The 12,190-nt window shown below is 27.6% G+C and overlaps 1 protein-coding gene across 1 annotated transcript; it reads right to left on the reverse strand.

Moving 5' to 3' along the window:
* Nucleotides 1-348: 348 nt before the first annotated feature.
* On the reverse strand, nucleotides 349-3,708 carry LOC108826043 (agamous-like MADS-box protein AGL12). Its single transcript, XM_018599416.2, has 7 exons — nucleotides 3,316-3,708; nucleotides 3,115-3,220; nucleotides 2,176-2,237; nucleotides 1,972-2,071; nucleotides 1,040-1,081; nucleotides 869-910; nucleotides 349-698 (listed from the first exon to the last, which is right to left on the reverse strand). The coding sequence occupies exons 1-7, from the start codon at nucleotides 3,495-3,497 to the stop codon at nucleotides 597-599; spliced, it is 636 nt and encodes a 211-aa protein (XP_018454918.1). The 5' UTR covers nucleotides 3,498-3,708; the 3' UTR covers nucleotides 349-596.
* Between the last annotated feature and the right edge of the window lie 8,482 nt (nucleotides 3,709-12,190).

The following is a 12,190-nucleotide window of genomic DNA, read 5'->3' on the forward strand; positions in this document are numbered from 1 at the left end:
AAACGTTCATCTTTCGAAAATATTATATATTACAAATCAAACATACATTTGTGTTGATACATATTTATGTAACCATTAAATTGTGTTGTACAATGTATATATTTTTATAGTTTAAAAAAAATATATATGCGCGGATGCACGGATCAAAGTCTAGTGTTGTTTTAAATTTCATGACATTATCAGTTTCCGAATCGAGTCAAATCATTTCGATTTTGTGTTGAAGTACCACTTTGTCCCTAACTATCCATTTTCTAGTTAATCAGAAGAAAAAATACTATTCATTTTCTACGTTGGAGCCTAGAGTTTACATAGATAACAAAATCTAAATACATTGAAAAGAGGATATGTATTCTCAGTTAACATAAACTCAAAACGTAGATAGAAAGAGTTTAAGTACAAAGTGTAAACAACACTTGTAGTCATTTCATTGCTCACACCAACAAATTCAAAACAAGAGGAAAAAGTTACAAATAGATTTTCAACAGCCTAGTAAAGTACCACAGGCTTTATTATATTGTGTGTGGTTTAACAACACTAATTATGCTTACCAAAGAGTATTTGAATTCGTAAGACATAGTCTTCAAATATCCCATGGTCTAGAACTGAAATATTTCATTTGGCATGGCTAGTGGATAAGAATAGTTAGTCTCCACTGTTGCGAGGTTAGCATATAAAATGCTGTTGTTGTTCTCTTCTATCTGCATTATTCCACCAACACAGAAAAAAAGTAAAGCATTAGGGCAAATCAGTCTAAATATCATTGGAATATTGTGACTATATCAAGATATAACATTTGAATACAATTCTGCTATAGATCTCCAACTTCATAAGATGTGCAACTATAACAACTTCATAGCGAATTTGTTACCTTATCGAGGAGATACTTGTTGGCATTTTTGAGGACTCCTTCCTTCACACACACACACACACAAAACCGTTGAGCAATGTTAATTTAACGTTTTTTGTTTTGTTTTTATAAGCCAAAATCCTGCTTCATACTAATTTATATGTAGCTTATACAATGATGTAATCCACTTACCTTGTTTCTCAAGGACTGAATCTCTTGAAACATAATCTCCATCTGCAATTTTACATATAAACTTCTTTTTAAAAGAAACATATAGCTTGATGCCAAAAAAAAGAAACATATAACTTTTATAAGAGAAATACTTGGGTTCACCTTTAGAGTGAACCTTTAGGTTCACCCAACCAATAGGATTTCATATTCAGTATCTTTTAAAAAAAGAAAACAAAATATTGTCAAGTTTTATTATGTTTTAAAATAAAAAATAAATAGAAAATAATAATAGAAGCAAAAAAAGATTTTATATTTAAAATACCGTCAACAAGACACTAAACCCTAAACCCTAAATCATAAACCCTAAACCCATGGTAAACCCTTGGATAAATCCTAAATCTTTTGATTTTTTTAAAAATATACTTTTAACACAATCAACAAAACACTAAACCCTAAATACTAAACCCTAAACCCTAAATACTAAACTCTAACCCTTGGATAAACCCATAACCCTTGGGTAAACCCTAAACCCTTGGGTAAACCCTAACCCCTTGGATAAATCCTAAACTCTAGGATTTAGAATTTATCCAAGTGTTTTGGATTTACCAAGGGTTTAGAGTTTACCCAAGGGTTTAGGATTTAGGGTTTAGTGTTGGTTGACGGTATTAAAAGTATATTTTTTTAAACGTGTTTTTGTTTACAATTATTATTATTTTTTATTTATTTTTATTTTTATTTTAAAATATAATAAAACTTGACAATATTTTGTTTCCTTTTTTAAAAGATACTAAATATGAAATAACGAAATTTTATTGGTTGGGTGAACCTAAAGATTCACTCTAGGGGTGAACCCAAGAATTTCTCCTTTTATAATCCTCAGTATTTAATATTCATTTTCACAAACATATTGACTGTACATCTATATAATATATATGCATTAATGGCATGTACACCTTAGCAGAACGGATCTGAGATATCCAATACTCAAGATGCTTCTCAAGCAGAAGAAGTTCTTCAAGATTCATCGCCCCTTCTCCTCCTCCAAACCTATACCTGATGAATCCATTTTATAATATATACATATGCATATATTGAATCTATATCCCATATAGACAACTTAGTAAGGAATTGTAGTGTGTAAATAGCTAAATATATACCTTATTCCTTTCTGAAGCATCTCAATCTCTTGCTTAAGCACATTAACCTCATCTTTCGGATCCTAAATAATCAACTTTCGTTTCAATGTTTCTATTATTTGTAAATAATAATGTTGAGTTACAGTTAGGGATCATGTCCATACATATAGACAGACATACACATGTATTTATTCCAAAAATGTATAGTATATATATATATATTTGCATCAATAAAAATAATGGAGTATGTACATGGTTCCGCGCGTGTCGTTGGCACAGCTTAGGGCTAGATTTTTTAAGTGTCTAGGGCAACTTTTATCAAAAGACTATGCTGATATAAAATAATAGTATGATACTTCGCTCGAAATATAATGTGATTAAAGAACAAAATATTCAAATATTTTAAAGTGTGATATGGATATTGTTGTCTCTAAAGCATCTTTTACTTTAACAGTGATTAGTTCGAATTGTTTTGCTTTACCAATAAAAATTGAGACAAATTACTTGTTTCTTTTTTTCATTTACACTTGTATAGTACAACGTTCCACAATATGTGAGTGGCTCACACTAGTTGACAAATTCATAAAGAAAATGGGAGCGGTAGGTGCAACGACTGTTACTTCATAACTATTAATTTCATGTAGAATCGGAATCTGGTGCCCTACCTAACTTGCAGACTATTTCAACAACGCCAACATAATCTTGCTTTACATGTCCACACGTGTTATCAAATAGCATATCAAAACAATACTTATTTTTAGACGGAAAGAAGAAAAATAAAACTCCAAAGAACGGAATAAATGATTAACGATGTTTATGAGACGTTGAGCACCGTCTAGTTTTAATCAACCAAAAATGCCATAACAACCAAACAGTTTCAACAATTAATTCCAAAACTCAAAGAGAAAAGTTCTATATATAAACAAGGAAATACATAATTAAAATGAAGGAGAGACGTACATGATTCTGGGGTTTAAGTTGTTCTTGAGCAGTATAAGTAGCAGAAGAAGAACTGCAACCTCCACTAGTACACTTCATGTACTTATCAATCACCCCCTCCATTGTTCTGTATTTTTTCAATAATCCATATATAAATTTCTATCTTATTACATTTAAACACTCCCCAAACATACATGAATACTATGAGTTGTATAATAGTACCCTTTAGTTGCAAGCTCAAAGAGCTTGCCTTGAGGAGAAAAGATCACAACACCAATCTCGGCGTCGCAGAGCACAGAGAGCTCCTTCGCCTTCTTGAGAAGACCGGTTCTCCTCTTGCAGAACGTCACTTGTCTGTGAACCGGGTTCTCAATCCTCTTCAGCTGAATCTTTCCACGAACCATCTCTATATGATGATTTAAAGTTTGGATTTGTGTTTAAGTTTGGATTTGAAGTTAGAACGTGGATCAACCTCCCACTAGTTTGAACTAGCTTCAAGGTTCCCCACTTACTGTTTTGTTTCTCTTTTTTTCCTTGGGAGAAATCTGTGAAGTTATACCAAACTCATGCCAGCTTCTCTTTATATATAATCTTCATTATCAGATTCCCCCACTCACCTCTGTGCTTCTTAAAATACCTTTTTCTCCACATTATGTAATATATGTACGAGCCCATATATGTTATATGTTAAATATGCGTTCATACAAAGTATATATATATATATATATAGCTACACAAGCGAAAGCTCCTTCTAAATCATTGTTGTTATTTTGTATAGTATACTAGCCCTTTCTTCTCTAGCTCGTATAAAATTAACTTCTAGGTCATACTTTATTGATTGATAGATCTTACATCGGATGTGACACATGACTTGGCATGCACTAGTTGATTCAAAATGTAACTATTCAAATAAAATTTAACTCTATTTAAATATTTTTCTATTTTAATAGGTTATTTTAAGTATGATGAAGAATGTATCAATGTATAATTGCTACCTAAAATACCTATTAAGACCAACACTCTTATAGCTAACCTGTTTTGACTGAACTCCAATCTAAGAACGAATATATATACTCCATCAATGCTAAACTGCACACCAACAATCATTGTTATGAATCTTATGATATGTAAACGTTGATGAAAATTTATATTAAAGTCAATTAATAATTTTAATGATGAGAACGACACTTTTGGTTTCTTATATACATATATGTTCAGTTATATATTCAGTTATCTATTGCTCGATGGGGAATTCTTAACCCATTTTTAACCACTAAGTACAAAATAAGTAATGGTCATTAAGAAAAATGCATAATTAGTCAATATTTAAAAAGGGTATTATATTCATCTCATCGTGGTGGAGAACCAATGACCTGCCCATGTTAGGTTCCAATGTGCCTTTTTCGTTATTTCGTATTTTTATTTATTTATTTTCCATTTCTAAATGTTTTTTTGGCCATCTTGCTTTGCCCTTTGTCTACGTGACAACTCCTGAATCTTATTCTTCAGCAGTAAGTGGTTTTCAACTCTCTTTTCTTCTTGGAATATGGGATTACTTTTCCTATACATGAATAGAAAATGCACCAATTTATTCCAAATATATACCTATATACATTAGTTGTTAGAATTTTTTTTTTTGAGCTCAACTTTAGTTGTTTAGTTAATCTTTACAGATCATATGAACGAACTTTTGGTTAAGGTCAGTTATTTTTAGGACTAATGATGTACTTGTTAGCATTTGTTTTCTCTCTCTTAAATCTTACTTATATCATACATTTTTATGTAACCGGAGATAAAGTTCGGCCAAGATAATATAGAGATTCAAAAATAAACAAAAAATAGTATGAGGCTTTGATATTAGTAAGATTTATAGCTGAGGTTCAGAAACTGGCAACTGTACAAAATTGTGACCCATTATTAAAAAAAAAAGTGGACCACAGTTAGTCTTTAGTTTAATCTTTGGAGAAAACATGTTTATCAAAGAGGATTAAAAATGGTGAACAAATGAACTAATTATTTGCGTCGCTAAACCGGTAGATATATACTACCACAGCTTTGGTAAAAAATGTATGAAAATGTTGAATTTCCCACATCTAATTTTCTTTTTTTACATGTGCAACCAGCTTACTAATGAAAGTTTTACAGATTAGTGTCTATAAAATGTACATTCGTAGTACTACCAACCACAATCTGGGCCAAGCAACAGTCTCACAGTTTTTTCCAATTTTTTCATTCTTGTATTTATTTCCAGCATAAATTATAACATCAAATTTAAATCCCACCATGAAGAAGTAATGATTTAGGGTTTGATTGATTTCTCCGTTACCGCTCATAAACGAAACTTTTGCTGTTGGTAACCATTGTTAGCGTTTTTGAAACAATCATATAAAACATTACAAATCGCTTCAAATCACTATGAACTTCTTAAAATCAAAAGCTAGTTTCAGTTAGCGTTTGCGGTTACGGCGGTTGCGAGAGGATAATTAAAAAATAAAATAATAAAGAATAAAAATAATAGAAATACTAAAATTATATATTATATTTTAATTTATATTATAAAATTTTAAATAAAATAATTTTTAAAAATTTAATAGTATAATTTATAAATATAATTTTTATATTTATTATAATATTATAACTTTTAAACTTTTAAAATTATATAAAATGTAAATATTGTTTATTTGTTATTTAACAATTGTTGTATTTGATAACTAAACAGTCATAACTAACCTGCAAAAGCACTAATTTCTAACCGTTTTATCAGTCGTGTACTCTTAAAAACACTTAAGATCGCAACCACCATCATCCAAATCCACAAACGCCCGCAACCGCATCCGCAACCATTACGGTTACACCAGTCAGACCCTTACTAAATGAAAAATTGTCTTCTATGGACTAAATGCCTTTAGAAATTCATTTAGCTAATATAATAGTATAATCCTTTAAATTATTTTGATCCATCTATACAAAATCTAAATCTATTAGAATATCTTCAACCCATTTCTTTTTTCTTTTCTATAATAGAGAAACTTTAAAATAAAAAAATAGAGATGAGTTTATTTTCAATATGTTTTTATAATAAAAGAATGCTATACTTGCTTCTATATTGAAAAGAATATCATTATTCTATAAATAGAAAAAGAGCATTCATCTATAGTAGATAATATATTTGAGAGAAACTCACCTATATTTTTGAATTCTTCTATTAAAAATAAAACAAAGTAGAAACGTGGGTTTCAGATTGTCTAAATATATGATAATTTAGTGGGGATGTATTCAAATAATCATCTTTTTGTAGCCAAGGTTAGTATCCCATATATTATCGGAACGGTGCTCCTCTACAAATGATTTGAGTTTGCCGGCCACTACAACATGATATAAATGTTGTGGGAGAAAAGTTCTAACTAGTTAATAGCAAACCCTTTCTCATCAAAAAAAAAAGTTATAACTAGTTAAAAGCCCTATTTCAAAAAAATGTACTAACTAGTTAAAATAGTACGTGGTCGAAACAAATGTATTTAGGACACTAAATCTATCTCAATAATCCCAAAATAGAAACTCTAATCTTAGGTTTCATAATCTTTTTCAAAGTTTGGTTCACACTTTTGAACAGTTTATTCTATTTATCAAAAAAAAAACAGTCTATTTCTAAGACAAAAGGATAAAGAGGGGGACGTCTCTCTGTGTCTCTATGAGGTGATGATGGACTGATGGGTCAGGTTAAGTAAGTAAGACGGGAGTAGAATTAATAATTTTTCTTTTAACTTTTAGAATTAGTAGTCTTGGCAATCAAAATGTATCAAACATGTACAATCCAGAAAGTGTGTGTTCGATCAGCTACTTCTTTTGCCTTGCATCTTTGATCTCATTGGCTCTCAAGATCGTTACTATGATTGACACATGGTTCATTTTTCTTGTCTTGTAAGGCCCTAAAGCTTCTTTTTATTCCCCACACCCTATATTTAATATATTTAATTTTATATTATTTAATATTTATCCTAAAGCATGCTTTTAATTTAACTATGATGAGTACAATCCGATCTGCGACAGTGGTTTTCTTGAGTTAACTTCAGCATATACATTAATACGTGATAGACTAAGTAGTAAGTAGTACTACTACACATTCGTATAGTTCAAAAAGAAAAACACATTCAAACCAATTATTTTTGGATAGATGGACCTTACCGGTGACGTTAACTTAACAGGAGAAGTAATATATGATTTCGGGTTTGGATATTATATATATTGTGCGTGTGTTTTCAGCCAGAACTTTTTTAAAGAAACTTTAGGTTTTCCAAAAAAAAAATTTAGATTGAATTACCCTTAAAAAGATGAATTCCACAATTACATACACATATACAATATATACATATACATATATGCATGTTTAGAATCTCAATGGATAGAAACTCTCGTCTAAAATGTTCTAGTAAAGGATTTTTGAATAATAAACAATTATTATTTGTAGAGATTCAAACTACATTTAATTCCTGCAGGACCAGGTCCAGAACAGATTAGTGATTTTAATAGTTTAACGTATTAAAATAATATATGAACCAGTGAGCCCTTTTTGAACCAGTGAGACCAACTGTATCAAAAATATATCAACTAAAACGTATTACCACAAAACTAATATTTTAATAAGAAAATCTTTCAGAAGCTTAAAACTATGTCGAATATTTTTATCTGAGAAAAAAATTAGTATGAGTTTTTAAAATGAGAAATACCCTAAAATATCCTTAAAATTTTGTTTGTCACAAATATAGCATTTAAATATCAAACTGACCAAAATATTTTATTAAATAGGTAAATATATACTTATACTACTAGAATTAACTAACATTGATTTTAGAGTTTAGAGTTAAAAGTGAGATTTTGAGATTGAGATTTAAAATTTAACAAAAAAAATATTAAAAATGAAAATAAATGTCTTAAAATAGTTTGAAAAAGAATTTTCGTATTTTAAAAAGAAAATTTGAAAAATATAAAAATTGGAAAATATTTCAAAAAGAAAATCAGAAAAAATTGAATTTGAAAATATACAATTCGAAACTATAAAAAAATATTTTATTTTCTTTTTATAATTTTTATTAACTATTAAATGAAATATTTTTATTATTTTCCTTTTTAAAGACTATTTTGTGAGAAAAATTTGAAAATAGTCTATTTAAGAGATTTTTTCTTCTTATATTTAGACTCACATTAAAATATATGAGATCCCCAACAATAACGCCCTTAATTAATACATATGTATGCGTTATCTATGAGTCTTTCATGTGTATGAAGGATAATGATTAAGACTATGAAGGAAACAAAACAAAGGACAGTTAAAAAAATACAACTTAAATATTATTAATATTTAAATTTACAAGAAGCACTAAACTTATGTAGCAGTGTTCCCAATTTCACATTGAATCATTTATATTATTAAAATTGAAATACAGACTAGATTTATTTAGAAATGTGAATAGCAATTTTTAAAAAAGAGGTTTATTTGAAAATATGGATATCAGTTTAAAAAAGGTTTATTTGAAAACATGAATAACAATTAATAAAATATGTTTATTTGAAAATATGAATAGCAATATAAAAAAAAGAATCTAATGTTGTTTGGAAATATGAATATTAATTGGGAAAGTTTTAATTAATTATTTTTAGCAAAAAAAATAAAACAAATTAGCAAATAAAAATATGGATATCGATATATTAAGAATAAAAAAAACTATTCTACTTATGTTATTAAAATCATTGAAAACCTATTATATTATGAGAAATTATCTATTTGGGTCAGTTTTAAAAATAAGAAAATGAGCTAATCTAATTACCTAAAACATCTTTTGTTTAAAATAATCATAAAGACAAATTAAATTTTATATACATATTTCAAATCAAAATAATAACTAAAAGTTGATTTATATCAAAAATTGATTCAAAAATATACATATATTCAATTTTTTATTTTTATTAAAATATTTTCTAATAACCATTATTAAAAATGTTTTCAATATATATCAGAAAAATACAATACAAAATCCAGTTTCATATACCAACCTAAATTATGTTTTATATTTTACATTAAGTTTTAAAAATATAATATATGTGAGTATTTATATGATGGTACATATAAGATACTATTAATCATATGATTACTTGTATGATGGTACATAAATATACAATGAATTATAAGAAGAGACATAGATAATATATAATAGTGAGTACGGATGGGAGTTCGGGTACCCATTCGGGTTCGATTCAGATCTATTTGGATTTCGATTTTCTGGGGTCACAGACTCAAAGATTTCAGCCTCATTCACGTATTTCTAATTTCAGTTCAGTTTCGATCCAAATCTTTGCGGGTTTAATTCGGATTCGGATAACCTATTTAAATTATTTTAAAATTTTTAAAGTTCATTATATACATTAAATTTCTCAAAATCTATAAACAAAATAAATATATTACATATAATTTTGAATAACATATGTCAAAATACCTAAACTTAACATATAAATTAGTTGGGTTTAAAAATAATTGGATAGAAAATCAATAATTATTTTAACTATTTTTAGTGTTTTGAGTATACTTTAAGTATTTTAGATATTTATTTTTAACTATTTATATATATATTCAAGTATTTAAAGCTACATAAAAGTACAAATATATATTTTGGAAGTTTTTATATACATTAAATCTAAAAATAATTAATATATATAAGTATATAAATCTAGTTCGGATATATTTGAGTATCCGAAATATTTTGATTCGAATCAGATTTGGTTTCGGTTTCCTAAATAACAAAATTTTTAATAATTTAGATATTTAATCAATTTTGGTACGGGTTAGGAATTATATTTTTGGATCGAGATCGATTCAGTTTTTTTATTTGTGTTTTTTGCTAGTCCTAATACTGACATGAAAAATAAATAGAAATATATTTTATAAAAATAACATCTGTACGGATGCGCGGATCAAAGTTTAGTTCAATCTTCGAAAGAAAATAGTAGATGCCTTAGGATAATTAAGATTGCCTTTATACTCTTTTTAATCCTTAATTAATTATGCACTATTTGTAATAATATATTTATTTTGGAGGAATCACTGTACTATTCTTTTGGGGCTGATTGGAAACGTTCTAAAAGTTTTTTTAAAGCCAACTTTGTTACAGTTAAATAAAAGTTATAACGATAAAATAATCTATAACTCAAGTTTGTCTAAAATATATATTGTTACTACTATTTCAAGCAATGGTAAAAAATATTTCAACCTATTCATTTCACCAACTAATAAATCTTTAGGACGATTAAACATTAAAATCAGATAGGAGCTCCAACTGACAAACCTCTTCACTCACTTTTACATACTCTTGAATTTACAATTTTTAATTGATTAATTAAGCTTGTCTTAGTCATTATAAAGTTTTTGTAAAGAAAATTCTCGCTGTTTCTCCCAAAAATTATTGTGCTCTTCTCAAATTTGCAGAGCATGAACTGTAAGAGTCATCCATAAATCTCTGACGACAGGTCGTTCCTCATCTCCCATAAGATGGATACTTATATCGCAGATGTACTCAACTGGCACGAAAGTCCTTATAACAAAATATACGTGTACTATTTTTTTCCGAATAACTACATAATATTTTATAGGATAAATTAGTAAATATAATAAAATAATATGTTGAAAATTATTTCTAAGTAAATAGTTCCTCTTATATCATAATCTAAAAAATTATGTAAATTTATGCATACAAATATTTGTACAACTTCATTTATACAACATTATCTGATGAAATGTTTCTAAAAATTATCTCTTACAAATAGATATCTTTATAAATTAGAGTTTTTTTAAAAATATTATTGATTTATAAATATTTTAGTGTATGTGTATAAACAAATGCAATCAAACAATTAAGGAAAACACAAACATTTTGTATAAAATGATATGAGAGAATTTCTTTTGCTCTCAAATAATCTTTAAAGTAACATGATCAGATCAGCGATGAATGATTAAAAATGAATCTTTAAAGTAATTGATATTTATTTATTAATGTTATATTGGTGGTGGTGATGCGAGACGGGATGCAGTGGAGCATCCAGCCATCCACAAAATGGTGTCACGGCCTATAGAATAATCCGTACACCAAGTTGATTTTTAACAAACTCCAATTTGATTTAGTTAAATGAGATATATGCAGGGTTCTGTATTTTTATTCCGATCTTTTGTTTTAACAATGTTTTATGATTCCAACACTAATATTTTGAGGCATATGCCAAATTTGGGAAAAACTATAATTCAAAAAAAATCCTATCCTTCCTTTTCCCGTAAAAATCACAACGTATACCATACAATTAATTCTGGAGAACAGTGTGAATAATTACCTCCAAAGTAATTAACTAGTGTTAAGTACTTCTGCTGTTCTTCTGTTCCTCATTTTTTGTGTACCAAACAAAATTTTTTCAGAAGAGCTTGAAGTACCTTTTTTAGAAATGGCACAGAACTTGAAGTACTTTTGTAGAAACTTTTGACAAAAAACTGAGGAAAAATTAAAAGCATGACATCCAAATTTTTATTTTTATTTTTTGTTTGTTCAGCACCAACCACTACCAAGAGTGAGATAACTTGTGGAAGATAGACTAAAGGCATGACTTGTTTCTCCTATTCTCCGCAATCACAACTTTTGCGATTACTAATGGTTGTTGGTATTTTGAAATAATCACAGAAAACATTACAAATTCCTTCAAACCGTTCTGAACCTCTTAAAATCAAAAACTAGTTCAAGATAGTGGTTGCGGAAAGATTAATTTTTTAAAAAGTAAAAATAAAACTAAAAATATATTCAATAAAAATTTTAAATTGAAATAATAGAAATTGTAAACGGTATACATATTATATTTTAATTTATATTATAAAACTTTAAAACAAACTTATTTTCTATAAATTTTTAAAATTTAGTAGTATGATTTTATAAATATAATTTTTATATTTATTATAATATTATGATTTTAATACTTTTATAATTATAAAAAATGTAAATATTGTTAATTTATTATTTATCAACGGTTGCATTCCGTAGTTTACCATTCATAAGTCCCGCAAACGCAT

This window comes from Raphanus sativus, chromosome 9 (genome assembly GCF_000801105.2).
Source record: "Raphanus sativus cultivar WK10039 chromosome 9, ASM80110v3, whole genome shotgun sequence".
NCBI classification, from domain to species: Eukaryota; Viridiplantae; Streptophyta; class Magnoliopsida; order Brassicales; family Brassicaceae; genus Raphanus; species Raphanus sativus.